We start from the raw sequence: 27,293 nt of genomic DNA, 5'->3' as shown, positions 1-27,293 counted from the left end.
CTAAATCACAGTTGTATTACCAGTATTTATGACTGAAACTAAAATAATTCACAAATGTTTTAACTTCAGTTTACTTATATTGTAAAAGTATTGAAATTGCTCATTATTATTGCTGTTATACCTTATGCTAGGTCTTACTTAATGTTTTGATAAGGAAGGGCTTGGCACAGTGGCTCATGCCTGTAATCCCAACACTTTGGGAGATCGAGGCTGGAGGATTGCTTGAGCCCAGCAGTTCAAGATCAGCCTGGGCAACATAGCAAGACTGTCTTGATAAAAAAGAAAAACACACACCCAAATAAGGGAGCTTGTACATTACTGTCTTACATTTAAAAATATTTTGTAATTGTATATTACATAATTGGTTTGCTTTGTAATCCTATGTATTTCATTTAATCTGTTTTTAACGGATTCTGAGAAGGGGTCCATATGCTTCACCAGACTGCCAGAAGGATCCATGGTGCAAAAAAAGGGTTAAGAACTCTTCCTCTAGGCTGGCCCAGTGGCTCTTGCCTGTAATTCCAGCACTTTGGAAGCCGGAGGTGGGTGGATCACTTGAGCTCAGGAGTTTGAGACCAGCCTGGCCAACATGGTGAAACCCCTATTTCTACTAAAAATACAAAAAAATTAGCCAGGCATGGTGGCATGTGCCTATAATAATCCCAGCTACTCAGGAGGCTGAGGCAGGAGAATCACTTGAACCCAGAAGGCGGAGGTTGCAGTGAGCTGAGATTGCACCACTGCACTCCAGCCTGGGTAACAGAGCAAGACTCTGTATTTAAAAAAAAAAAAAAAAAAAGAACTCCTCCTCTATCTATAGACCCCAGGAAGAGAAAGGAAGTAAGTCATGAAGTCCTACCTTCTGAATTCAGGTTCCTGACTTGCAACTTCTCTTGCAAGTCAACTCTAAGAATAAACTTTCCTTTGAGATAGGCCCTTACCGAGGCATAACTTTATCCTGACAGACCTATGTGGGGAAATCCACATCAAAAACAACATAGTAATCCCAATGTTTATTTAACAGGTACTTGTAGAGTTATAGAGAGTGTGGAGGTTGGATAGGGCTAATATTTATGACCATCTCTAATTTGTTCCTGGGTTTCCTTCTTTGGAAAGCCTATGTATTTATATAACAAACATTTGAGTTTTACTATGATTAAGAATTGTGCTGGATTTATAAAGATGAATAAGATCAGGCCTTTCTCCCCTCATTGAGATTAAATTCTAGTAGAGGAAAACTGACATGTAAACAAAGATGTAGGTACCCAAAGAAAAGTCCATACATACAGTGTTCATCTGGGGGAAAGAAGAAGGGTCGGAAGAAGCACAAAGTTGTTTACTTGTCAGTCTAAGTACATAATCTGGGAGGTGCAGAATGCCATTATGTAGGTGATAAAGCTGAAATCACGTCTCAAAAGATGACTAGGTTCTCCCTCAGCAGATAGACCGGGAAAGGTATTTCAGCAGAGGAAACAGTATGTGGAAGCAGTGTGGCATTTAGAAGTGAAAATAAAGGAGAGTTAGTTGCATACAGGGTTAAAGACATGGGGAGAGCTAGTTGCATACTGGATTTTAAAGACATAGGTGGTATGTCACGCAGGGCTTCATATGTGATGCTGAGAGCATCACTACTGAAAGGTGTTAGGCAGGGGAGTATGTGACCAGATTTGCACATTGGAGGAAATGGGAAGCTGGAGCCTGAAAGACCTGTTGACTAATGAAGTTATTCAGGTGAGGAGTGATGAGAGCTTAAACTAAGATAATAGCAATAGAAATGGAGAGAAGGGGAATTTGTTAATGAAAGACAGCCTTGCCTAGCAATGCTGTCAAGTATGACTTTGCAGTGATGGAAATGTTTCTGATGTGAGTGTTGACTGATATGGTAGTGCTTAACTACATGAGGCTGTTGAGCACTTGAAATATGACTAGGGAACGGAATTGTAAATTTCATTTAATTTTAACAAATTTTAAATAGCCATATATGTAAACAGCTCTAGAATATAGGAGAAAGGACAGGTTTAGGAGATATTTGGAAAGTAATAGCATAGAGGTGGGTTAGATCACCTAGGAAAAAGGGAAAACAGAGTTGGGATATAATAGACTGGTTAAATCAAATGAGATCTGAAGAGTCCATGGGAGTTTACAATTAGGAGTGCAGGAAACTTTGAGCAGAGTGAGAGAGTAGAGTAGAAGGTGGGTATGGGTTGAAGATGGGGAAGTAAACAGGAAGACAAATATTTGGGCCAGTAGTAGATTGGGCTAGTTTTGTAAGTTTTTATATATAGTAGATTATTCAATCATGATTAAGTGTCTGCTGTGTGCTGGACATTATTCCACATGCTGAATATAGTGGCAGACAAGACAAGGTCCTCTGCCATCTTGGAACTTATTAAAAGGATAGTAAACATAGCTGTATGTTTCTTTTTTTTTTTAAACAGTATTATTGAGATATAATTCACATACCATACAATTCATTCATTTAAAGTGTATGATTCATTGTTTTTTAGTATATTTTGGTACTATCACCACAATTAACTTTAGAACATTTTCATCACCCCAAAAAGTCATTCTCCATTCCCCCAACTGGTCTTCCTCCTTCCAGCCTAGGCAACTACTAATCTTTCTGTCTCTATAGATTTGCCTGTTCTGGAGTTTTCATATAAATGGAATCGTACAGTATGTGAACTCTGATGTCTGGCTTCTGTCACTTAGCTTAATATTTTCAGGATTCATCCATGTTGCAGTCTGTGTCAGAATTTTCAGGCCTTTTAATGGCTGAATAATTTTCAGTTGCATGGATATTTCACATGTTGTTCATCCATTTGTCGGTTGATGGGTTTAGACTTTTTTGGCTGTTTTGCATCACACTGCTGTGCATGTTTATGTACAAGTTTGTGTGAGCATATGTTTTTGTTGTTCTTGTGTAGATACCTAGGAGTGGTATTGCTGGTTTATGTGGTAACTGTGCGTTTAACATTTTGAGGACCTGCCAGACACTTTTCCCAAGCCATGGTACCATTTTGTATCTCCAGTAGCAGTAAATGGGTCCATTTTCTCTGCATCCTTGCAAACACTTGTTGCTGTTTGTCTTTGATTATAGCCATTCGAGTGGGTGTAGTAGTATTTCATTGTAGCTTTAATTTTTATTTCCATAATGTCTAAGGATGTTGAATATCTTTTCATGTGCTTGTTGGTTATTTTTATATCTTATTTGGAGAAATGTCTATTCAGATCCTTTGCCCGTTTTTAAGTTGGATTGTCTTTTTTTTTTATTGAGTTGTAATAGTTCTTTATATATTCCAGATACAAGTCCCTTATCAGACATAGAGTTTGCAAATATTGTCTCTTTTTCTGTGAATTATCTTTTTACTTTCTTGATGATGTTCTTTGAAGCACAAAAGTTTTAACTTTTGATGTATTCTATTTTTTCTTTGATTGCTTGTGCTTTAGGTGTCATATTTAAGAAACTATTCCCTAATCCAAGGTAATGAAGCTTTACTCCTATTCATATTGAGTTAATTTTTGTGTGTGGTGTAAGGAAGAGGTTCAGCTTTATTCTTTTACATGTGGATATCTAGTTGTTCCAGCACCATTTGTTGAAAAGAATATTCTTTTCTCCAATGAATTGTCTTGATATCCTTATCTAAAATCAGCTGATGAAAAATGTAGGAGTTTATTTCTGGAGTCTTAAATTTATCCCATTGATCTGCATGTCCATCCTTTTGCCAGTACCATGCTATCTTGGTTACTGTAGGGAATTATGAGTGCTCCAACTTTGTTCTTCGTTTTGGCTGTTTTGGGTCCTTTGTATTTCTGTGTGGACTTTAGGGTAAGCTTGTCAATTTCTACACTAAAGGCAGATGGGATTCTGATAGGCATTGCATTGAGTCAGTAGTTCGACTTGATTAGTATTGCAGTCTTAATATTTAAGTCTTCCAGTCTATCAACATGGGATTTTAAAATTTTGTTTAGGTCATCTTTAATTTCTTTCAACAATGTTTTATAGTAGCTGTGTGTTTCTTTTATGTTGTCTTTTATATATGTGTGTTTTAAGTGTATGTTTTACATATGTGTTTTATAGTAGCTGTACAGTAGCTATATGTTTTTTACCTTAAGATTTAGTGGCTACCTTCAGATCATCTTGGCAAAAACTCATGAGTGATCACAAAGGAGACTTTTCTTCTGGAGCACACCAGATCTGCTTGTTTCCTGTGATGTTAACAGTGTCTCTTGATCTCAGTACTCATTCCTTTCTGCTTTACCGTCAGTGTGCAGCTGACCCCTAAGGCTGCTTAAGGCACTTTCCACCTTTCCAAGGTAATGTCTTTCTTTCTGTATACCTGATGTTCTATAGAAATCATGGGCAAAGGCACATATTTTATCTGCTAGAGTTTCACAATGTACAGTTTGTCCTGAAAGCTTTCATTAGTCCTGCAGTCAAGAAAACAGTTATAATCCCACAATTCCTAAGGACACTTGAGCACAGAATACTTTCGTATAACCTATCTATTACATTTTGTAAGTCTTAGCATACCAATTTTAGGAAGAATTCCTAGGGAATTCTTAGAGGCAACTCTGGGCTTGCTTATCCAAGTAAATAGCTTCATAATCTTTTCCTCTACTTTTTTTTCCCATTGTTTTCCATAGTACCCCCAAAGGAAAAAAGAACTTATTTCAAATCTTTGTTTTTCATTCTACCTCAGCAACCTCATTTCTTTTTTTTTCTTTCTTTTTTTTTTGAGACAGAGTCTCGCTCTGTCACCCAGGCTGGAGTGCAGTGGTGCAATCTGTGCTCACTGCAACCTCTACCTCCCAGGTTCAAGCGATTCTCCTGCCTCAGCCTCCCAAGTATCTGGGACTATAGGTGCGTGCCACCACACCCAGCTAATTTTTTGTATTTTTTTAAAGATGGAGTTTCACCGTGTTAGCCAGGATGATCTCGATCTCCCGACCTTGTGATCCACCTGCCTTGGCCTCCCAGAGTGCTGGGATTACAGGCATGAGCCACCGTACCCACCCTTTTTTTTTGTTTTTGGAGACAGAGTCTTGCTCTGTAGCCCAGGCTGGAAGCTGGAGTGCAGTGGCGTGATCTCGGCTTACTGCAACTTCCGCCTCCTGGATTCAAGCGATTCTTCTGTCTCAGCCTCCCGAGTAACTGGGACTACAGGCACTCGCCACCACGCCCGGCTAATTTGTTTTTTGGTTTTTTTTTTTAGTAGAGTTTTACCATATTGGCCAGGCTGGTCTCGAACTCCTGACCTCGTGAGCTGCCCACCTCAGCCTCCCAAAGTGCTGGGATTACAGGCGTGAGCCACCATGCCCCCCATTTCTTATTATTTTGGCTTGACAGTCCCTTCCATAGATAGGCATGTTTATTACAGATAACTATATTCTTAGTATAGGTTTTGTTTGGGGCTAAGCGGGATAATCATTGACTTTTTAGTAATCAAAACATCCTCTGATAATTAAAAAGCAATCACCCAGCAGTACATAGTTTATTCATCATCTCCTTACACCTTTCCTCTCCTGCAAGCCCCTAGTAAAGTGCCATTTTAGTTTTTTGCACATTTGTGTCAGTTCTAGGCTTCAGAACACACTAGTAAGTTATTTCCTCCACACATTCAAAAAGTAGAGTTTTTTCCTAGTAAACTAGCCTTGTTAACCCCAAATTATTTGGGGCTTTAAAATTGTGGAGTCCCTTTATCTTTCTGCTGTTCAATCTTGTCTGCTTTGCTCAGCTTTCTAAGAGATATAGGACACTCTAGCCAACCACATATTCTAAATTCTTGAATAAAACTTAGATCCTGAATCTATCTCTTTGTTGAGAGGATTGAATAATTTAGAAGGAAGCCTCAAGTACTGGTATTTTTTTCTGCCATAAAGCTTACAATAGGGGTTCTCTTCTTTTTTTCACCACTAAGAATTTCTTCTGTTATTTTTTTCTTCCACAGACCATATGTTTGAAAGATTGTCTGCTAACAACCCGAACTTACTAAATAATTTTCCATTTTTAATTTATCATCCATATTTGGGCTGTCATAGCTTTTGTGTTCTTTGAGCACAATTTGAAACCACTGATGTGCTAGAAAGACCATGGACTTTGGCAGTGGACAAACCTGGATTAAAATCCCAGCTTTTGGCTGGGCTGATGGGTCACGCTTGTAATCCCAGCACTTTGGGAGGCCGAGGTGGGTGGATCACTTAGAGGTCTAGAGTTCGACACCAGCCTGGCCAATGGGTGCAACCCGTTTCTACTAAAAATACATAAAGTAGCCAGGCGAAGTGGCCTGCGCCTGTAATCCCAGCTACTTGGGAGGCTGAGGCAGGAGAATTACTTGAACCGGGAGGTGGAGGTTGCAGTGAACCGAGATCGTGCCCTATTGCACTCCAGCCTGGGTGACAGGGTGAGATTCCGTCTCAAAAAAAAAAAAAAAAAAATTCCCACCTTTGCTAGTTAGTAATGGTGTGATGCTGGGTACGTTATTTATTGTTGCTTCCAATCTCTTCATCTTTAAAAATAGGGATAATCTCAACTTTGAAGGGTTGTTAGAAAAAAGATTGATGAATGTGGATGCTCTAAGTGTAATTTTAGGCATGTAATTATCACAGGTTAAATTTTACCTATATTTTGTGAAGTGTATTTTAATGTCTCTGATTATATGCTGGTTCCTGGCAAAATAAAGCCTTTTAAACCTCCATAGCTGGGCGTGGTGGCTCACACCTGTAATCCCAGCACTTTGGGAGGCCAAGGCAGGTGAATCATGAGGTCAGGAGATCGAGACCATCCTGGCTAACACGGTGAAACCCTGTCTCTACTAAAAATACAAAAAATTAGCTGGGCATGGTGGCTGGTGCCTGTAGTCCCAGCTACTTGGGAGGCTGAGGCAGGAGAATGGCGTAAACCTGGGAGGCAGAGCTTGCAGTGAGCCAACATCGCGCCACTATACTCCAGCCTGGGCAACAGAGCAAGACTCCATTCCCCCCCAAAAAATAAATAAATAAATAGAATAAACCTCCATAGGTGGTAGTTTTAGTTTGGATATCCTCATAATCATTTGCAGCTGGTGCTCTGTGAAGTAATCCATGTAGAAGAATGTATAGAAACAAAGAAATGCGTGTATTAGTCATGATTGCTTCAGCCTGACTTACATACAACATTTTATATTTTATCCTCATTTATCTTCACTTCTCCCTTGTGGAAAGATTGATTTCATTTTTCTAGTTAACCAGACTTATTACAGTAGCAAATTTTATGCTTTTAGATCTTGGTGATAAGAACATTAATGAGTCTAGGACTTATTTGATCTGAAGATGTATGTATCTTAATATAGTTTGCTATTATAAGGATCCAAATAATTGAAGTTTTAAAATTCTAGAATGGAAACAGGAATCTGGGAAAGAAAAGAATGTGGGTGAAATACTAGTTTGTTTAAAATAAAATTGGTATACATAATTTTTTTGTTATTGCCTTGCAGTCCACAAGAATCGGCATGTCAGTTAATGCTATTCGCAAGCAGAGTACAGACGAAGAAGTTACATCTTTGGCAAAGTCTCTCATCAAATCCTGGAAAAAATTATTAGGTATCATTGATCTTCCCTTACGTATATTTATGATGTTGAGATTTATTCAAACGGTTAATAACCATTAACCATTAACATTTTACAGTTAGTTAATGGTTACATTTTTTTCTTAATGAATCTAGATACACTGAAATCAGTGCCTCGTAATAAAGGCAAGGGGAGTTAATTTGACCTTTAGGGCTTTTTTTTTTTTTTTTGCCTTTTAGGCTAGTCAAATTTGGCTTTCTTAACTTTTGACACAGCTGGATAAACTCTTTCAGTAAGAAGAATTTTCTCTTATGGGAAAGGTTGTGGATACCTTCTGAAATGGTTTTTGAAATTTTTTGACTTACAGAAAACTTGCAAGGATGATAGAAAGAATGCTGTATCCTTCATCCATATCATCAATTTTTAATATTTGCCATATTTGTTTTATCATATTCTCTCTTTTGCTTTCTCTATTTGCACATACACAAATTATTTTTTTCTGAACCATTTGAAAGTAGGTTGAATATATCATGCTCTTTTACCCTTTAAATACTTGTGTATATTTCCTTACTACAAGCTTATTTTTTTATGGAATCATAGTATAAGAAATTTAGGGCCGGGCGCGGTGGCTCAAACCTGTAATCCCAGCACTTTGGCAGGCCGAGACGGGCAGATCACGAGGTCAGGAGATCGAGACCATCCTGGCTAACACGGTGAAACCCCGTCTCTACTAAAAAAAAAAAAAAAAAAAAAATACAAAAAACTAGCCGGGCGAGGTGGTGGGCGCCTGTAGTCCCAGCTACTCGGGAGGCTGAGGCAGGAGAATGGCCTAAACCCGGGAGGCGGAGCTTGCAGTGAGCTGAGATCCGGCCACTGCACTCCAGCCTGGGTGACAGAGCGAGACTCCGTCTCAAAAAAAAAAAAAAGAAAGAAATTTAGGAAATTTAACATTGGTATAGTATTTTGTGGTTTATGTTCAGGTTTGTCAGTTGTCCCAATAATGTTTTTTATAGTTTTTTTTTTTTTTCTTTTCACCTCCAGGAAAAGATCCAGTTCAGGATCACATAGCTAGTTTTCTTTTTTTTTTTTTTTTTTGAGTTGGAGTCTCACTCTGTTGCCCAGGCTGGAGTGCAGTGGTGTGATCTTGGCTTACTGCAAGCTCCGCCTCCCGGGTTCATGCCATACTTCTGCCTCAGCCTCCCAAGTAGCTGGGACTACAGGTGCCCACCACCATGCCCGGCTAATTTTTTGTATTTTTAGTAGAGATGGGATTTCACCGTGTTAGCCAGGATGGTCTCAATCACTTGACCTCGTGATCTGCCTGCCTCAGCCTCCCAAAGCGCTGGGATTACAGGCGTGAGCCACCGAGTCTGGCCTCACATAGCTAGTTTTCTAATTTGAAATCATTCTTAAGCTTTTCTTTATCTTTTATGAAATTGACATTTTGAAGAATACAAGTACCCCTTCTCCTTTGTTTTTCCCCCAAGGCAGAAATGTTCCTTTCTCATTTGAAGACCAACCTGTTTACTTGGGTTCATGATTTTACTTTTTGTTTGTTTTTGGTCTGTGATATTTCACTATCAATTATCACCTCTGTAAGAAATGTACATAGGGTCCTAGCCCAACAAATACGAATTCCCTCCCCTTAAATCTTATTTTGGAGTTGTCAATTTTTTGTTGATATATTTCCTAAAAGTAAAATTTGAAAGGAAAGAAAATTAAATGCAATTTTGTCTTTCACGTTAATTGCACAAACCCAATAAAAAAAATTACTTGTGGGCCATGCTTTAAAATTTTATGTATGTGTGTGTATATATCCTGCCCCTTCCCCCTCATTCCTGGTCCCCTGCCTCAAGTAGGGATAAAAGAAGCAAGGTCATTTCCTATAGAAGAAAGTATGTATGCCTCCTGAACATGTGGAGTTTAACTTTTTATTTTGACATAATAAGTGACTCACAGAAAATTACCAAAAAAAAAAAGTACGGAAAGATCTCATGTACCCTTTATCCAGCTTCCTCCTGTGGTAATATTGCATAACTCTCATATGCAGAATCTCAACCAGGAAATTGACATTGATACAATCTACAGACCTCATTCAGATTTCATCAGTTTTTACTGGCACTAGTGTATGTGTGGGGGCATGTGTCCTTCTGAGCAATTTTATCCTATGTATACATTCATGTAACTATCACTAATGTGTATTTTAAAATACTTTCATGCAAAGTGAGTGTTTTATCAAATTATGCAAAGTGAGATTTTTATCAAATTCATAATGAGCTTAAAAAATGGAACTTGGATATGTTATACAATATGCAGAAAATGACCGGTTGTAATGAATGCAAAGTAGAATTGGATTTTGGTTTAAAAGTAAAGTAGGAAATATATTCAAGGTAGAATTTCCCATGTTTTTAAGTTGGATCCTTGAAGCAGGTTTATTCCCCTATTCCCCTCCTTCCCCACCACTTTTTTTGTTTTGTGTCGAGATAAGGGTCTTGCTATGTTGCCTAGGCTAACCTCCAGCTCCTGGGTTCAAGCAGTCCTCCACTTCAGATTCCTGAGTAGCTGGAACTGTAGGTATCTGCCACTGCCCTCCTTTGTTATTTATTTATTTATTTATTTGAGACAGAGTCTCACTATGTTGCCCAGATTGGTCTTGGACTCTTGGGTTCAAGCGATCCAACCTGCCTCGGCCTCCCAAAGTGTTAGATTTATAGGCGTGAGCCATCGCGCTTGGCCCATCCTTTGTTTTTAATAGCATATTCCATATTTGAGGTGTACCTGCTTTTTTCTCATGATAGATCAGGTTGTACATTCACAGTTGGAATACTATGTAAGCATGTTATATCCTTCTCAAGGTATCATATCCAAAGTCATTGATGGTAATTTTGAGAATCCAGTCAAAGCTACACTGTATAGTGTATTGTTTTTCCTCTTGTAGCTAATAGCCATTCTGTGGGAGACACTTTTAAGATCCTGAAACTGTCTTACACCTTAACAGATCTTTCTCTTCCCCTCCCAATTTAGGATCTGTTGATTTTTTTGCTCAAACCAGTCTTTGTAGTGGTAGTTGCAAAATTGTGATTTTTCTGACTCCTCTGCTTCAGTACTTATAAAATCATCATTCTTTAGAAGAAGAACCTTCTGGCCAGGCACGGTGGCTCATGCCTGTAATCTTAGCACTTTGGGAGGCTGAGGCGGGTGGATCGCGAGGTCAGGAGATCGAGACCACCCTGGCTAACACGGTGAAACCCTGTCTCTACTAAAAAAATACAGAAAAATTAGCCGAGTGTGGTGGTGAGCGCCTGTAGTCCCAGCTACTCTCGAGGCTGAGGCAGGAGAATGGTGTGAAGCCAGGAGGCAGAGCTTACACTGAGCCAAGATCACACTGCTGCACTCCAGCCCGGGCAACAGAGTGAGACTCCATCTCAAAAAAAAAAAAAAAAAAATAACAACCTTCTTTATATCCCTTAGCTATTTATCTGTTAGTGTAGACTTGCAGGTTCCTTTTCTGTACAATGGATTGTAATACATTACTGTTCAAATTTAATTTGCATAAATTTTACCGCTACTATAATTTTACCTATGCTGTGTGGGTACTTAATTTATATTACCTTTTTTAATGAAAATACTTTGTTTTTCTATCATAACTACTATTTTTATTGGTTTCAGAATAATTTATTCAGTTGACTATACTATTCACTTGCCTGTTGTTAGATTTGTTATTGTTTTTAACTTTGTGGCGGTTGTAACTAATGTCTTGATGGACATCTTTCTGCCTAAAGCTTTTTCTTTACATTGTTAGCTAGATTTCTACATTTACTACTACTGCTACTAGGTAGCACATTTTTGAATACTTAAGATATGTCAAGCATTGACCTGTATTAATGCATTTAATCCTCAAAACAATCCAATTTGGTAGGTGCCAATATAATCTCCATTTTATGATGAGGAATCTGAGGCATTGAGCAGTTAAATACCTAGCACACAGTTGAATCGGTGGTGAATAGCCAAGCTGGGACTTGATTGCAGACAGCTGGAGTCCAGAGCTGGAGCACTTCCTTCCCTGCTAGCTGAGCTGTGTTGCCCACAACACCATATCAGATAGTAGGGATGCTTCTGAGGCTGTTCATGCCTCTTACTGCTGTGCTTTCCAAAAGGATTGTACTAATTCACTGTGCCAGAGCAGTGTGTGAGGTAGTTCTGTGTCCCTTTGGCAGCATTGGATCCTTGCTGGATCATATTTCATTGTTACATCAGTTTTCCCTTTTAAATGCTTTCTACCCTATTACTTTTGGACCATTTGTTAGTCCTTGCCATGTGTCATTATTACTTCTGTTTTCAGGGTTACAATACTATAGCCTCTTTGGGATTTGAGTCTTCAAGGTAACTATTGAGAATAAAAAGGAGCAGCAAAATTATGTGAAAACTAAAGTGTATGTGCACGTTTTATCAGAGGGCTTGAATTGTATTTTAGGTTTGACAGACTTCAGCTTTACAAGATGAGTTCTCCAGTTGTGATTTGAACCTTTCTCTTATCAGTGATTCTCATCCAGATAACTATATATTAGAGCTGTCTAAGGAACTTTAAAAAATAATGATGCTTGCGCCTCACTGCCAGAGATTTGGATTGAATGGATCTGGTTTGGAGCTTGGCATGAGGATATGTTTAAAGGCTCCCTAGGTGATCCTGCTATCCAGTTGGATATAGTTTCTTCTATATTCTATACAGAGAGATGTGAAGAATTGAAAAAAATTATTTATGTAGCCTTTATTGCTTATGTAGTGAGTAAAACGTAGTTAACTGGTGTACTTTATATGGTAGACCCAAACGTTTTCTGAACTTAGCTTCAAGGCTGTGTGTTTTGTTTTTGTTTTGTTTTTTTGAGACAGGGTATCACTCTGTCATCCAGGCTGGTGTGCAGTGGTGCAGTTATAGCTCCTTGCAGCCTCAAATTCCTGGGCTCAAACGTTCCTCCTGCCTGAGCTTCCTGAGTGGCTGGGACTACAGGCATGCACCGATTTTTTTTTTTTTTTTTTTTTTTTTTTGAGACAGAGTCTCACTCTGTCGCCCAGGCTGGAGTGCAGTGGCACAATATCGGCTCGCTGCAACTTCCTCCTCCCAGGTTCAAATGATTCTCCAGCCTCAGCCTCAGCTGGGATTGCAGGTCTGCACCACCATGCCCAGTTAATTTTTGTATTTTTAGTAGAGACAGGGTTTCACCATATTGGCTAGACTGGTCTCGAACTCCTGATCTCAAGTAATCCACCTGCCTCAGCCTCCCAAAGTGTTGGGTTTACAGGTGTGAGCCACCACATCCGACCCCAGGCAGGTACCAGTTTTAAAATTTAAGGCTGTGTTGATTGATTTAAAAGTGAATGTTTCTTTTGGCTGTTAAAATATTGCACCGACTCAACCTATTTTATGTACATTATTTCATAATATCTCATTGCTTACCTTTTTTTTTTTTTTTTTTTTTTTTGAGACAGAGTTTCTCTCTGTCGCCCAGGCTGGAGTACAGTGGCACGATCTCAGCTCACTGCAACCTCCGCCTCCCAGGTTCAAGCGATTCTCCTGCCTCAGCCTCCTGAGTAGCTGGGACTACTGGTGTGTGCCACCACGCCTGGCTAAGTTTTTGTATTTTTTTAGTAGAGGCGGGGTTTCACCATGTTAACCAGGATGATCCCAATCTCCTGACCTCGTGATCTGCCTGCTGTGGCCTCCCAACGTGCTAGGATTACAGGCATGAGCCACCATGCCCAGCCACCTCTTTAGGTCTTAAAACTTGTGCATTCTGTATTACTTTATAGATCATTTAAGATAGAGAAGGTGCTGGGTAGGTCTTACTCATCCTGAGGTATTTTCTATGAAAGTGTTTTTTGTTTACCCATACCAGAAATATTTATATTTTGGATACCACCTTAAATTTTCCAACTTTATGGAAATTTATTAAAACAGTATTGCTGTGTATGCTTTATGCTTTTATTTTTATTTTATTTGGCTTTATTTTGAGACAAGTTCTGGCTCTATCGCCCAGGTTGGCATGCAGTGGCGTGATCTTGGCTCATTGCAGCCCCCACCTGCTAGGCAAAAGCCATCCTCGCACCTCAGCCTCCTAAGTAGCTGGGACTACAGGTGTGCACCACCAAGCCCAGCTAATTTTTGTATTTTTTGTAGAGACAGAGTTTCATCATGTTGCCCAGGCTGGTCTCAGACTCATGAGCTCAGGTGATCCACAGCCTCCCAAAGTGCTGGAATTACAGGCGTGAGCCACTTCACTGGCCTGTGCTTTCATTTTTAAAGTAGCAGTGCAGATATTTCCATATTCTTCCCACCTCTTTGTTCCATATACTTTCCTCCCTTTAGGTTCCCATGGCATATGAACTTGTAGTTCCCACCAAATGAGGGAATTTATTTGGAAGTGTTGACTGAACTTGCATTGTGAAAAACAGTACATATGCTAATAGCTTAATCAAACTTCATCTACTTGTAGGAAACTTAGGGTTTTAGTTCATGTTGTTGTGCAAATAGCCTGTTAACATGCAGTATTTTAGTTTTTACAAATGCTAGCAACTTAAGAGATTTCATAATTTTCAGATGGGCCATCAACTGAGAAAGACCTTGACGAAAAGAAAAAAGAACCTGCAATTACATCACAGAACAGCCCTGAAGCAAGAGAAGAAAGGTACTTCACAGTATAGACATTTATTTATATTGAAAGTCATAGTTTTACTTCCTGCATCAATTCTCCCCGTCTAATGTTCCCCTATCTACACTCCTTTTTTTGTTTTCTAATCAAATGGAATTAGTAAATGTATGTAGCCAAGTATTCTAATTTTTTTTCAGATTTCTTGAACATTTGAGAGGTAGAAGACATTGAATAAATAAGTAGTTATTTATATTGTACTTAACAAGTTTAATTGAATGGGATTGCTGGGGTAGGCACTGATAAAATTGATAATAGAGGTAGTAATTAGAGATTCAAATGATTACTTCCTCTATTTACCACATTTCTTTTTTAGATTTATTTTGGCCCTCATTTTGATCTCATTCTCTTTTGCATGCTTTTTTTCTTCCTTTCGAATTTAGCAATTTGTGGCCAGGCACGGTGGCTCACACCTGTAATCCTAGCACTTTGGGAAGCTGAGGTGGGAGGATCACTTGAGGTTAGGAGTTTGAGACCAACCTGGCCAACATGGTGAAACCCTTTCTCTACCAAAAAAAAAAAAAAATTAGCCAGGTATGGCAGCATGTGTCTGTAGTCCCAGCTACTTGGGAGGCTGAGGTGGGAGAATTGCTGGAACCCAGGAGGCAGAGGTTGCAGTGAGCCAAGATCATGCCACTGCACTCCAGCCTGAGCAATGGAGTGAGACCTTAAATTAAAAAAAAAAAAAAAAAGCAATTTTTTATAAGAACTTAAAATGTGAAGTTCGTTAACGAAGAGTTCAGATTGTCCCTCACCTCCTATGAGGCCTTTGCATGTGTTCTTTCCTATTACATATCATGAACTATGCAGTATTGGACATGTTGCCATACGCATAGTTGGTTAAATACAAATCGTTCCTCTGTTCTTGGGAACCTGGTAGGTTAACTGTCAACACTGATTTAAAGCAATGGTTCTCGAAAGTATGGTCCCTGGAAGAGGAGAGAACCTGACAGCTTGTTAGAAATACAGATTCTCAGGCCTCATCCGGTAACCACTGAATCAGGAATTCTGGTGGGGAGGGGCCACATACCTTTTTGAGACAGAGTCTCGCTCTGCCACCCACGCTGGAGTGCAGCGGTATGATCTCGGCTCACTGCAACCTCCACCTCCCGGGTTCAAAGCAATTCTCCTGCCTCAGCTTCCCAAGTAGCTGGGATTACGGGCGCCCACCACACCTGGCTAATTTTTGTGTTTTTAGTAGAGATGGGGTTTTGCCATGTTGGCTAGGCTGGTCTTGAACTCCTGATCTCAGGTGATCCACTCTCCTCAGTGTCCCAAATTGCTGGGATTTACGGGCGTGAGCCACCGTGCCTGGCCTTTTTTATTTTTTATTTTTGAGACAGAGTCTTCCTCTGTCACCCAGGCTGCAATGGCGGGATCTCGACTCACTGAAATCTCCACCTCCCACATTCAAATGATTCTCCTGCCTCAGCCTCCTGAGTAGCTGGGATTATAGGTGTATGCCACCACACCTGGCTAATTTTTATATTTTTAGTAGAGACGGCGTTTCACCATGTTGGCGAAATTAGTCTCGAACTCTCAACCACAGGTGATCCACCTGCCTCGGCCTCCCAAAGTGCTGGGATTATAGGCGTAAGCAACCGCGCCCAGCCGTGTTGAGGTATTTAGGACATTAAGGCTACTGCCGATTTTAACTTCGTTTCTCAATATTTTCCCAAAATTGATCATGCACTGCTCATGTTTATGTTAATGTCTTGTACACTGTTTTTGGTATTTGTATTAACTATATTAAATATATATATTAAACATATTAACTATATTAAAAGAGGTAAGTCAAAGGTGGGCTTAAGCAGTGGTTGTTAATAAAGTTTATGCAATTTTTTCTAAATTATATCCGTTTAGTTTTCTTAAATCTGGGATAGTTCCTCAGTCTCTCGTCTTTGTTTTTATTATTTTATTTTATTATTATTATTATTTTTTTCATTTTTATTTTTTGAGACGGAGTCTTGCTCGGTCGCCCAGGCTGGAGTGCAGTGGCGCAATCTCGGCTCACTGCAAGCTCCGCCTCCTGGGCCCACATCATTCTCCTGCCTCAGCCTCTCGAGTAGCTGGGATTACAGGCGCCAGCCACCACGCCCGGCTAGTTTTTTTGTGTGTGTGTTTTTTTTAGTAGAGATGGGGTTTCACCGTGTTAGCCAGGATGGTCTCGATCTCCTGACCTCGTGATCTGCCTGCCTGACCTCCCAAAGGCTGGGATTATAGGCTTGAGCCACTGCTCCCGGCCTATTTTGTTTTTTTTTTGAGACGAAGTTTTGCTCTTGTTGCCTAGGCTGGAGTCCAATGGCACAATCTTGGCTCACTGCAACCTCTGCCTCCCGGGTTCAAGTGATTCTCCTGCCTCAGCCTCCCAAGTAGCTGGGATTACAGGCATGTACATCACGCCCGGCTAATTTTGTATTTTTAGTAGGGACGGGGTTTCTCCATGTTCTCGAACTCCCGACCTCAGGTGATCCTCCCGCCTTGGCCTCCCAAAGTGCTAGGATTACAGGTGTGAGCCACCACGCCCTGCCTTGTTTTTTTTGTTTTTTGTTTTTTTTTGTTTTTTTTTGAGATGGAGTCTCTCTCTGTTGCCCAGGCTGGAATGCAGTGGCACAATCTTGGCTCACTGCAACCTCTACCCCCCAGGTTCAAGCGGTTTTCCTGTCTCAGCCTCCCGAGTAGCTGGGATTAGAGGTGCACGTCACCACACCCAGCTAATTTTTGTACTTTTAATAAAGATGGGGTTTCGTCATGTTGGCCAGGCTGGTCTCAAACTCCTGACCTCAAGTGATCCGCCCACCTTGGCTTCTCACACTACTGGAATTACTGGCGTGAGCCACCGTGCCCGTCCTCTTGTTGTCTTTTATCAGTTTTACGTGCTTGATGTGTAGGTATAGAACCTGTCTGCAAAAGAAAATTACTGTATATGAAGTCTGGTAAAGTAACTGATTGGTATCTATCTACACATGCCCCCCTGCCCCCCCCCCTGCCAACACACACACAGAAATGCAAGAGGATTGAGAAGTATCAGAATGTAGGAACTGGGACCAGCAATAGTGAAACTAGTGAGGAAAAGTTTCTCTCAGTCCGTGTGGGCAGTTTCCCTTGGTTCTTGGTTCCTGCGTAGCATTTGGCTGCAGACACAGAGAAGCAAAAGCATTTAATCAAAGTGTTTAAGAAGTGGGTTTTTGGTTGGGTGTGGTGGCTCACACCTGTAATGTCAGCACTTTTGGAGGCCAAGGTGGGGGATCACTTGAGCCCAGGAGTTTGAGACCAGCCTGAGCAACATAGGGAGACCCTGTCTCTACAAGTAATAAAAAACATTAGACAGGTGTGATGGCACATGCCTGTGGTCCCAGCTACTTGGGAGGCTGAGGCAGGAGAACTGCCTGAGCTTGGGGGTCATAGCTGCAGTGAGCCATGATTGTTTTACTGCATTCCAGTCTGGGTGACAGAATGAGACTCTGTCTCAAAAAAGAAAAGAAAAGAAATGGGTTTTGGGGCCTGGCACGGTGGCTAATGCACTTTAGGAGGCCAAGACGGAATTATCACTTGAGATCAGGAGTTCGAGACCAGCCTGGAGAACATAGACTCTTTCTCTACCAAAAACAAAAGGTTTGTTTGTTTGTTGGACTGTTTTTTGTTTTTTGGAGACAGAGTCTTGCTCTTTTACCCAGGCTAGAGTGCAGTGGCATAGTCAAGGCTCTCTGCAGCCTCAACTTTTTAGTCTCAAGCCCGCCCCCCACTTCAGCCTCCCAAGTCGCTAGGACCACAGGTGCATACCACCATGTTTGGCAACCCCGGGTCTCACTATTTTGTCCAGGCTGTTGTTGAACTCCTGGGATTACAGGCATGAGCCAGCTTGTCTGGCCAAAAAATATTTTTAAAATTAACTGGGCATGGTGGCATGTACCTGTAGTCCTAGTTACTCAGGAGGCTGAGGCAGGAGGATTGCTTAAACCCGGGAGTTCAAAGCTGCATGAGCTATGATGGCAGCACTGCACAACTCTTGCTCTGTTCACCACTATGAAAAGTCTTGCTCAGTTGCTCAGGCTGGAGTCTTAAAAGAAAAAGAAATGGGTTTTTAAACATTGGTTTGCTCATTTGTTTATCACTGACAGGCATTATGCTACATAATGAAAACACAAAGAAAAGTAAATCCTAGTTTTTGTTCTTGAGAAATTCAGTCTGATAGAGAGAAAAATGTTGAAAAGTCATTGTATACAAACCTGTGTGAATCAATATTTTGGGAATACAGGGGGAAATCACTGAAGGCTTCGAAAAGGAACTGACTAAATTTAGAAGGTATTAATGACCATCTTACCCACAGGCACCTGTTTGTGAAGTTTAACAGTGGTTATGTTTTGGAGAGAAGGCAAGGGAGTATGTTCTTGCAGCATTGTAGCAAGTCACATCTATGGATGGTGGATGATTTAATCAGTCTTTGAAAAGGGTTACTGCAGCTGTCTTAAATGCGATAAAGCTTAATTGTAATCACGAAGATTATTTTGGAAAGAACCCATTTTAGTGATAATCCAGTGTAAGAAGCTACTCAGAAGCAATTGAAAGAATTAGGGCCGGGCGAGTGGCTCAAGCCTGTAATCCCAGCACTTTGGGGAGGCCGGTGACGGGCGGATCACGAGGTCAGGAGACTGAGACCATCCTGGCTAACACGGGTGAAACCCCTTCTCTACTAAAAAGTACAAAAAACTAGCTGGCCAGGTGGCGGGCTTCTGTAGTCCCAGCTACCCCGAGGCTGAAGCAGGAGAATGGCTTAACCCGAGTATGGAGCTTGCAGTGAGCTGGGAGATCTCGCCACTGCACTCCAGCAGCCCTCGGGCTTACAGAACCAGACTTCTGTCTCAAAAAAAAAAAAAAAAAAAAAAAAAAAGAAAGAAAGAATTAGGTTGACTGGAAAATTATAAAACTTCCCAAATGTTCATACTGAGGTGATGTTTCTGGGGAGAAACACACCATTTTGTAGCCTCACGACTCATCAGTACACATGGTATTTGTCTCACTGGGGACCTCACTATCTAAGTGGAACAAGGTTTTTCTTTTTCTTTTTCTCTCTCTTTTTTTTTTCTTTAGTTGGAGTCTTGCTGTGTCACCCAGGCTGGAGTGCAGTGGTGCAGTCTTGGCTCACTGAAACCTCTGCCTCCTGGGTTCAAGCGATTCTCCTGCCTCAGCCTCCCAAGTAGCTGGGATTACAGGCGGGCACCACCATGCCCAGATAATTTTTATATTTTTAGTAGAGATGGAGTTTCGCCATTTTGCCCAGGCTGGATTTGCTGGCCTCAAGTGATCTGCCTGCCTTGGCCTCCCAAAGTGCTGGGATTACAGGTGTGAGCCACCGTGCCCTGTGAAACAGGGTTTTTCTAGCATTCTCTCTCTCTCTCTCTCTCTGTCTCTCTCTCTCTCTCTCTGTCTCTAGTTTTGGTTGAAAGCTGTCATTCTCTGGCGTGATCCTGGGAGGCGGAGCTTGCAGTGAGTCGAGATGGCACCACTGCACTCCAGCTTGGATAACAGAGCAAGACTTCGTCTCAAAAAAAAAAAAAAAAAAGGCTGGGCGCAGTGACTCACGCCTGTAATCCTAGCACTTTGGGAGTCTGAAGTGGGTGGATCACGAGGTCAGGAGATCGAGATCAGCCTGACCAACATGGTGAAACCCCCTCTCTACTAAAAATACAAAAAATTAGCCAGGCGTGGTGGTGGGCGCCTGTAGTCCCAGCTACTCGGGAGGCTGAGGCAGGAGAATGGCGTGAACCTGGGAGGTGGAGCTTGCAGTGAGCTGAGATCGCACCACTGCACTCCAGCCTGGCGACAGAGCGAGACTCCGTCTCAAAAAAAAAAAAAAAAGAGAAAGCTGTCATTCTCTGGTCCCATCCCTTCATCCCTCTCCTTATACCAAGATCATTGCTTTTCATTTGTTTTACTGAACTATAATGGGTATTTTCTCTATTAAAAATATTGCTTAATATTTAAAATGAGAATCAAAGATAAAATGTTTAGTTTTTAAAAAAAGGCACGATACTTGTCTCTTTACTAAATTGTAAACTTTTTAACTTCTTTTTAATCTGTATGCAGGCAATTTTTTTCCCCTCATATAAAGGTCACTGAGATACTGTGTCATTTATTTAGGCCCCAAATTTTGTTTTTACAGCATGATAGTAATATTGTTACTTTGAGAGGATTGTTCTTGATTTCTTTTTGTGGTGTTTTTGTGTGCGTATTTCAGTACTTCCAGCGGCAATGTAAGCAACAGAAAGGATGAGACAAATGCTCGAGATACTTACGTTTCATCCTTTCCTCGGGCACCAAGCACTTCTGATTCTGTGCGGTTGAAGTGTAGGGAGATGCTTGCGGCAGCTCTTCGAACAGGGGGTAAGTCCAGTGCATGTTATTTCTTAGCCCTTTGGTCACCACCACCAACTACTGCCATCTCCAACTCCATATTACTGTTTGATGAGTGTCACCCTGTGGATAGCCCACCCACTGCTGCTTAGCTCGGGGATTAAGGGGGAGAGGGGGAGAAATACTGGGGCATTTGCTTATTACTATGTAATTGTAAGAAATAGATTCCCTCTAATACATGGATGTTTTCCCTGAATTCATAGTAATGTATACTTTTTTCTCACAAATCTTTTGTTTCCCCACAATTTAATCTGCAAACTGTGTATGCTGATCTTAGGTTGAGAGTTAACAATACTGAATTGTTAAATAGTATGACATACAGTATGAGCGTTTTCCATTTTCTGCTTAAGAGAGGGATGAGTCTTGATTTATGTATGGGAGCTTAATTTAATTTGAAAGTATCCAGTATTAACATGTAACATTTTGGCTTTAAAGTTTTATATACAGGAATATTTATCATTTTATACGAATTCATCCTTTTTCTTTTCTCTCATTCCGCATCATGGCTACTTTGATCTGTATTTCTCCTTACTCTGCCCTTTCTACTTTGATTTCCTTACTGTCTCTTTATTTTTATTTATATATATATGTATATATATATATTTTTTCTCTCCCTAGTTTATTTCCTTCTTTTGAATATTCGTATAGGAGTCTTCTGAGTGTGTCTGTATATGTGATTGGCAGGTTAAATGAATGGTTTCTTTGCATTGAAGCCTGAGTCACAGGAGAGAAGACAGTTCTTTCTGTAACTTTCTTTACTCTCTGCTGGAGCAGCCAGAATTTATGGAGTTATGAAAGATGAATTGCCTGCTAGATCAGTTACTTCCTGTGCCTGAGGGATCAGGAGTCGTCAGTGCAGGAGCACTGTGGGTATCAGGTGAAGCCCAGAAAAGGAGTCTAGTTGGCAGTGAAGTGACTAGATTCTAACCAACTAAACTGAACGGCTTCTTTATGTCAGGCAAATGGGGTTTAAGAAATAGGTATGCAGTTTAATTACCTGGTATTAGAATTTTCTTTTAATCTGTAACAATAACTTGACAATTCTTTATGCCTGTTTTTAGATGACTACATTGCAATTGGAGCTGATGAGGAAGAATTAGGATCTCAAATTGAAGAAGATATCCTTTGTGTGTATATTCATAATTTTTTTTAATAAGTAATATTTATTGAACATATACAAGTGCCAGGCACGGTTTTACCTGCGGTAGTCCTTTCAGTGAATTAGGTGCTCTCAACCTATTTTACAGAGAGAAGACAGAAGCAGAAGAGGATCGGTCATTGTTCTAGATCACACAGCCTGACACTGACAAGGCTGGGATTCCAGTGTAGGGAATTTGTCTCCAAGCCCATGATCTTGACCACCACGCTAGACTTTTTCCTTCATGATGAAGCTGAATGAACTAGAACAGCGAAGTTTGAAAGGACCTGGCTCTTTGGAAACTGAAGTATATAAATCCCTGGTAAAATTGATTCAGATAGCAGGAGAGTGAAAATGTGATTGAGAATGAGAAAGGCAAACCGATAACATAATTAGAAGAGATTACAAAATACATGAGAACATGGGTGTAACTCATTGGCAATTCAAAAACCTAAAGAATTTCTCTTTCCTAGCAAAACACTAGTGTCCAAGATTGACTTCATGTACTTGGCAGGATAGGCTGTGTTATATTTTGGTAACAACCTTGAAATTTCAGTGGCTTAACACCACAAAGGTTTCTTTCACAGATTAAACTGGACAAATAGGAATTTATTTGTCCTATATGTTCAGCACAGGCTAGCTGAGGACTCTGGGCTTTGGGTCATTGTCCTCTAGGACGAGGCCGGTGGAGTGGCCATTGTGAGCTGGTGATGTGGCAGAAGGTAAAAGGGATAAATTGCATACTGGCTTTCAAAACTACTGCCAAGGAGTGACATCTGTTACTTCTGCTACCAGCCAGACAAGTCACTCGGTGTCACACAACTTCAAGGGGGGGTCATAATTGTTTTAAGAAATCTGCTAGTTTAATTTTTCCTGCTGGTATAGAATTCAAAGTCTTATTCTTCACTTTTTGTCTTAATTGTATTGTTTTCTTGGAAAGGAGAGGGACATCTATATCATTTTATTTGTCTTGTTTTTCCTGTTATTCAAAAGCAAAGTACAGTATTGATGGCTTTTAAAATTTTCTGCCTTGTAAATTGAGAATGTAGTGTCTGAACTTAAGTTGTGCAAAAGGGCATGGAAAGCATACGCACGTAAATGTTAAGACTTCTCAGTTAGGGGGACCTCAGAGCACACACAGTCACCTGAGCTCATTATCCCAGAGGAAGCCTGTTCATGCTGAGTACCGGGAAAGGGCTTCAGGAAAGGGATACTGTGTGTGGGTAGGGGCAGGGAGCATCTAGGCGGCTGTGTAACATGGGATTGTCCTAGTTGAGGAAATGGCCGTATTAGGAAGGGAGCTGTTCCAGGGTTCAGCTTTGGCAGTGACCTCTTCTGGGGAAAAGAGCCTGCTGAGAGGTAGCTCCTGCTGAGCAGGGGGAGGAGATGAACCCTCATGGCCATGTTGAATGGTCTCTTCTCAGAGACCCTACGGGAACTGTGTAACCAAAGAGACTTTTAGGATCCTTAGTAGAATTCAGATTTGGGCAAGTAGAGCTTGAATAAGTTCAAGCTCCTTTTCAAACATATGCTTTCTCATGTTGAGTACTTGAGTTACTTTTTGAAACCCTGTTGACTTGCATACTGCTGGCACTAAACATTTAGGAAATAAAACATGACTAGGCCGGGCGCGGTGGTTCACGCCTATAATCCCAGCACTTTGAGAGGCCGAGATGGGTGGATCACCTGAGGTCAGGAGTTTGAGACCAGCCTGGCCAACATGGTGAAACCCTGTCTCTACTAAAAATACAAAAATTAGCCGGGTGTGGTGGCAGGCGCCTGTAATCACAGCTACTCGGGAGGCTGAGGTAGGAGAATTGCTTGAACCCGGGAGATGGAGGTTGCAGTGAGCTGAGGTCCAGCCTGGGTGACAGAGTGAGACTTTCTACCCGCCTTCACAACAAACAAGCAAACAACTAGTTTACAGTGTAAAAGTAGTATCACTATTATTTGCCAATTACCGTTCAAGGAATTAGATATACTACCTTGTTTTTAACATACTCTAAACTGGAAACTGGAAACAGTTGTTGTGAATTGCTTAGAAATTTCAGGTTTTTTTTTTTTTTTTTAAGATGGAGTGTCGCTCTGTCGCCCAGGCTGGCGTGTAGTGACTTGATCTCAGCTCACTGCAACCTCTGCCTCCCCGGTCACGTGATTGTCCTGCCTCAACCTCCTGAGTAGCTGGGACTGCAGGCACCTGCCACTACGCCCAGCTAATCTTTTTGTATTTTTAGTAGAGACGGGGTTTCATCATGTTAAGCCAGGATGGTACCAATCTCCTGACCTCGTGATCCACCAGCCTTGGCCTCCCAAAGTTCTGGGATTAGAGGCATGAGCCACTGTGCCCAGCCTCAGGAATTCTTATTTTGGCAGAATAGGAAAAAAAAGTGATCTTGTTTTTATAATTTTACCTTTTTTCCTTAACGGCCTGGTACCTATATATCAAGAAATAAGGAATACAGACATGAAATACAAAAATAGAGTACGAAGTAGGATATCAAATCTTAAAGATGCAAAAAATCCAAATTTAAGGAAAAATGTCCTCTGTGGGAATATTCCTCCTGACTTATTTGCTAGAATGACAGCAGAGGTGAGTATGTATGAATCTGAGGTTTCTATAATGTGATTCTGTGTTGTGAAGTGTAAAAAGCCTATTATCATCATAGACTACTATGTAAATATTGCATATGTAATAAATTTCTGTTAGTTATTCTGATATATACTAGACAAATACTTAAGGTGATTATATCTTTTGTCAGTACTTTGCTCCTTCTCCAGCTGTTTCCATGCTTTTAATGTGATTACGTTAAATTATTGTCTAAAAACAAACGTGTTTTACTTTTTGTTTCTTTGAGACTGAGTTTCGCTCTTGTTGCCCAGGCTGGAGTGCAATGGCACGATCTTGGCTCACCGCAACCTCTGCCTCCTGGGTTCAAGCGATTCTCCTGCCTCAGCCTCCCGAGTGGATGGGATTACAGGCATGCACCACCACGCCCAGCTAATTTTTTTATTTTTCATAGAGACGGGGTTTCTTCATGTTGGTCAGGCTGGTCTCGAACTCCCGACCTCCAGGTGATCTGCCCGCCTCAGCCTCCCAAAGTGCTAGATTACAGGCGTGAGCCACCACAGATGGCTGCCAATTGTTTTACTTTTTATGAATTCATGTAGAGCCAGAGAGTTGAATCTCTAATTGCAAGTAAACTTTGTAAGTGCTAACCTTTTTTCATGGTTAAACACTATAAAATTGGTTACATCATATTGATTATTTCCTTTTTTTTTATTTGAGATGGAATTTTGCCTTGTTGCCCGGGCTGGGATACAATGGCTACTGCAACCTCCGCCTCCCGGGTTCAAGCAGTTCTCCTGCTTCAGCCTCCCAGAGTGCTAGGATTGCAGGCTTCAGCCACTGTGCCCATCCTATTGATTATTTCTTAAATTTTAATAGGGAATTATAGAAAAAATGAAATTTGTAGCTTGCTATTTATAGACATGGTTGTTCATAGATATTAGCTATATTGTATCTACAATTTCACTGTTTTAGTAAACATTCAAGAGAGTGAATTTTTCTTCTGTACACAAACATACCTCAGATATGTTGCAAGTTTGGATTGGACTGCTGCAATAAAATGAATATTGCAATAAAGTGACACACAAGAGTCACACTAATTGTTTGACTTTCCAGTACATATAAAAGTTATGCTTATACTATAATCTGTTAAATGTGCAATAGCATTACACCTAAGAAAACAGTGTACACCTGGCTAAAAATTGCTCATGATCATCTGAGTCTTCAGCAAGTTGTACTATTTTTGCTGGAAAAGGGAGTTGTCTGGATGTTGACGGCTGCTGACTGATTAGGGTAGTGGTTATTGAAGGTTGAGGTGACTGTGGTAATTTTGTAAAATAAGACAACAATAAGGTTTGCTGCATTGATGGAGCAAATATTCATGAAATATTTCTTGGTAGCTTGCGATGCTGTTTAATAACATTTATGCATAGTAGATGTTCTTTCAAAATTGGAGTCAGTGCTGTCACATGCTGCTGCCGCCTTATCAACTAAGTTGATGTACTATTCTAAATCCTTTGCTGTCATTTCAACAATGTTCACAGCATCTTCACCAGGAATAGGTTCCATCTCAAGAAATCACTTTTTGCTCATCCACAAGAAGCATCTCATCTGTTCAGCTTTTATTATGAGATTGAAGCAACTCAGTCACATCTTGAAGCTCCACTTCTAATTTTCCTTCCCATGCTTTCTCCACTACATCTGTGGTTACTTTTTTTTTTTGGTGGTGGGGGACGGAGTTTCACTGTTGTCGCCCAGCCTGGAGTGCAGTGGTGTGATCTCTGCTCACTGCAACCTCCGCCTCCTGGGTTCAAGCGATTCTCCTGCCTTAGTCTCCTAACTGGGATTACAGGCTCCCGCCACCATGCCGAGCTAATTTTTGTATTTTTAGTAGAGATAGGGTTTCACCATGTTGGCCAGGCTGGTCTCAAACTCCTGACCTCAGGTCATCCACCCGCCTCGGCCTTCTAAAGTTCTGGGATTACAAGCATGAGCCACTGCACCTGGCCCCTCTGTGATTGCTTTCTTCAGTGAAGTCAAAGCCCTCAAAGTCATCCATGATGATTGGAGTCAACTTTTTTCAAACTCCTCTAAATGTTGATATATTGACCTCTTCTCAATGAATCACTAATGTTCCTAATGGCATCTAGGATGGTTAATCCTTTTCAAAAGGTTTTCAGTTTACTTTATTCAGATCTATCTTTCCTACTTTTTGTAGGAACTGCAGCCTTACAGAAAGTATTTCTGAAATAAATAAAACTTGAAAGTCAGTTGGGCATGGTGGCTCACACCCTGTAATCTGAGCAGTTTGGGAAGCCGAGATGGGCAGATCACTTGAGCCCAGGAGGTGGAGACCAGCCTAGGCAACAGAGCAAATTCCCATCTCTACAAAAAAAAAAAAAAAAGAAAGAAAAATTAGCTGGGCATGGTGTGGTGCATTCCTGTAATCCCAGCTACTTCAGGAGGCTGAGTTGGGAGGATCACTTGAGGCTGAGAGGTGGAGGTTTCAGTAAGCTGAGTTTGCGCCACTGCATTCCAGCGTGGGCGACAGAGTGAAACCCTATCTCAAAAAAAAAAGTAAGTCAGAATTACTCCTGATCCATGAACTGCAGAATGAATGTTGTTGTTAGCAGGCATGAAAATAACATTAATTTCCTTGGATGTCTCCATCAGATCTATTGGATGACTAGGTATATTGATGACTACGTGCATTGTCAATGAGTAGGAATATTTTGAAAGAAATCTTTTTTCTGAGCAGTAGGTCTCAATAGTGGGGTTAGAATATTCAGTAAATCATGCTGTAAATAGATGTGCTGTAATTCAGGCTTTGTAGTTTCATTTATAGAACACAGAGTAGATGTAGCATAATTCTTAAGGGCCCTAAGATTTTTTAAATGGTAAATGAGCATTGGCTTCAGCTTAA

General features: G+C 40.8%; 1 protein-coding gene across 3 annotated transcripts in view; it reads left to right on the top strand.

Moving 5' to 3' along the window:
• Window positions 1–27,293, top strand: part of TCEA1 (transcription elongation factor A1) — a 59,433-nt gene that overhangs the window by 15,802 nt on the left and 16,338 nt on the right. For all 3 annotated transcript variants that reach the window (XM_003902757.5, XM_017962022.2, XM_021942321.2), the window contains 5 exons: window positions 7,476–7,581; window positions 14,144–14,231; window positions 20,491–20,636; window positions 21,728–21,784; window positions 24,240–24,394. In XM_003902757.5, coding sequence (XP_003902806.3) covers window positions 7,476–7,581; window positions 14,144–14,231; window positions 20,491–20,636; window positions 21,728–21,784; window positions 24,240–24,394 — 552 coding nt within the window. The remainder of the gene's footprint in view (window positions 1–7,475; window positions 7,582–14,143; window positions 14,232–20,490; window positions 20,637–21,727; window positions 21,785–24,239; window positions 24,395–27,293) is intronic.

Source organism: Papio anubis, chromosome 8 (genome assembly GCF_008728515.1).
Source record: "Papio anubis isolate 15944 chromosome 8, Panubis1.0, whole genome shotgun sequence".
Lineage (NCBI taxonomy): Eukaryota > Metazoa > Chordata > Mammalia > Primates > Cercopithecidae > Papio > Papio anubis.
The sequence above is the reverse complement of the archived record's forward strand: the minus strand, read 5'-3'. Positions and strand labels throughout refer to the sequence as shown.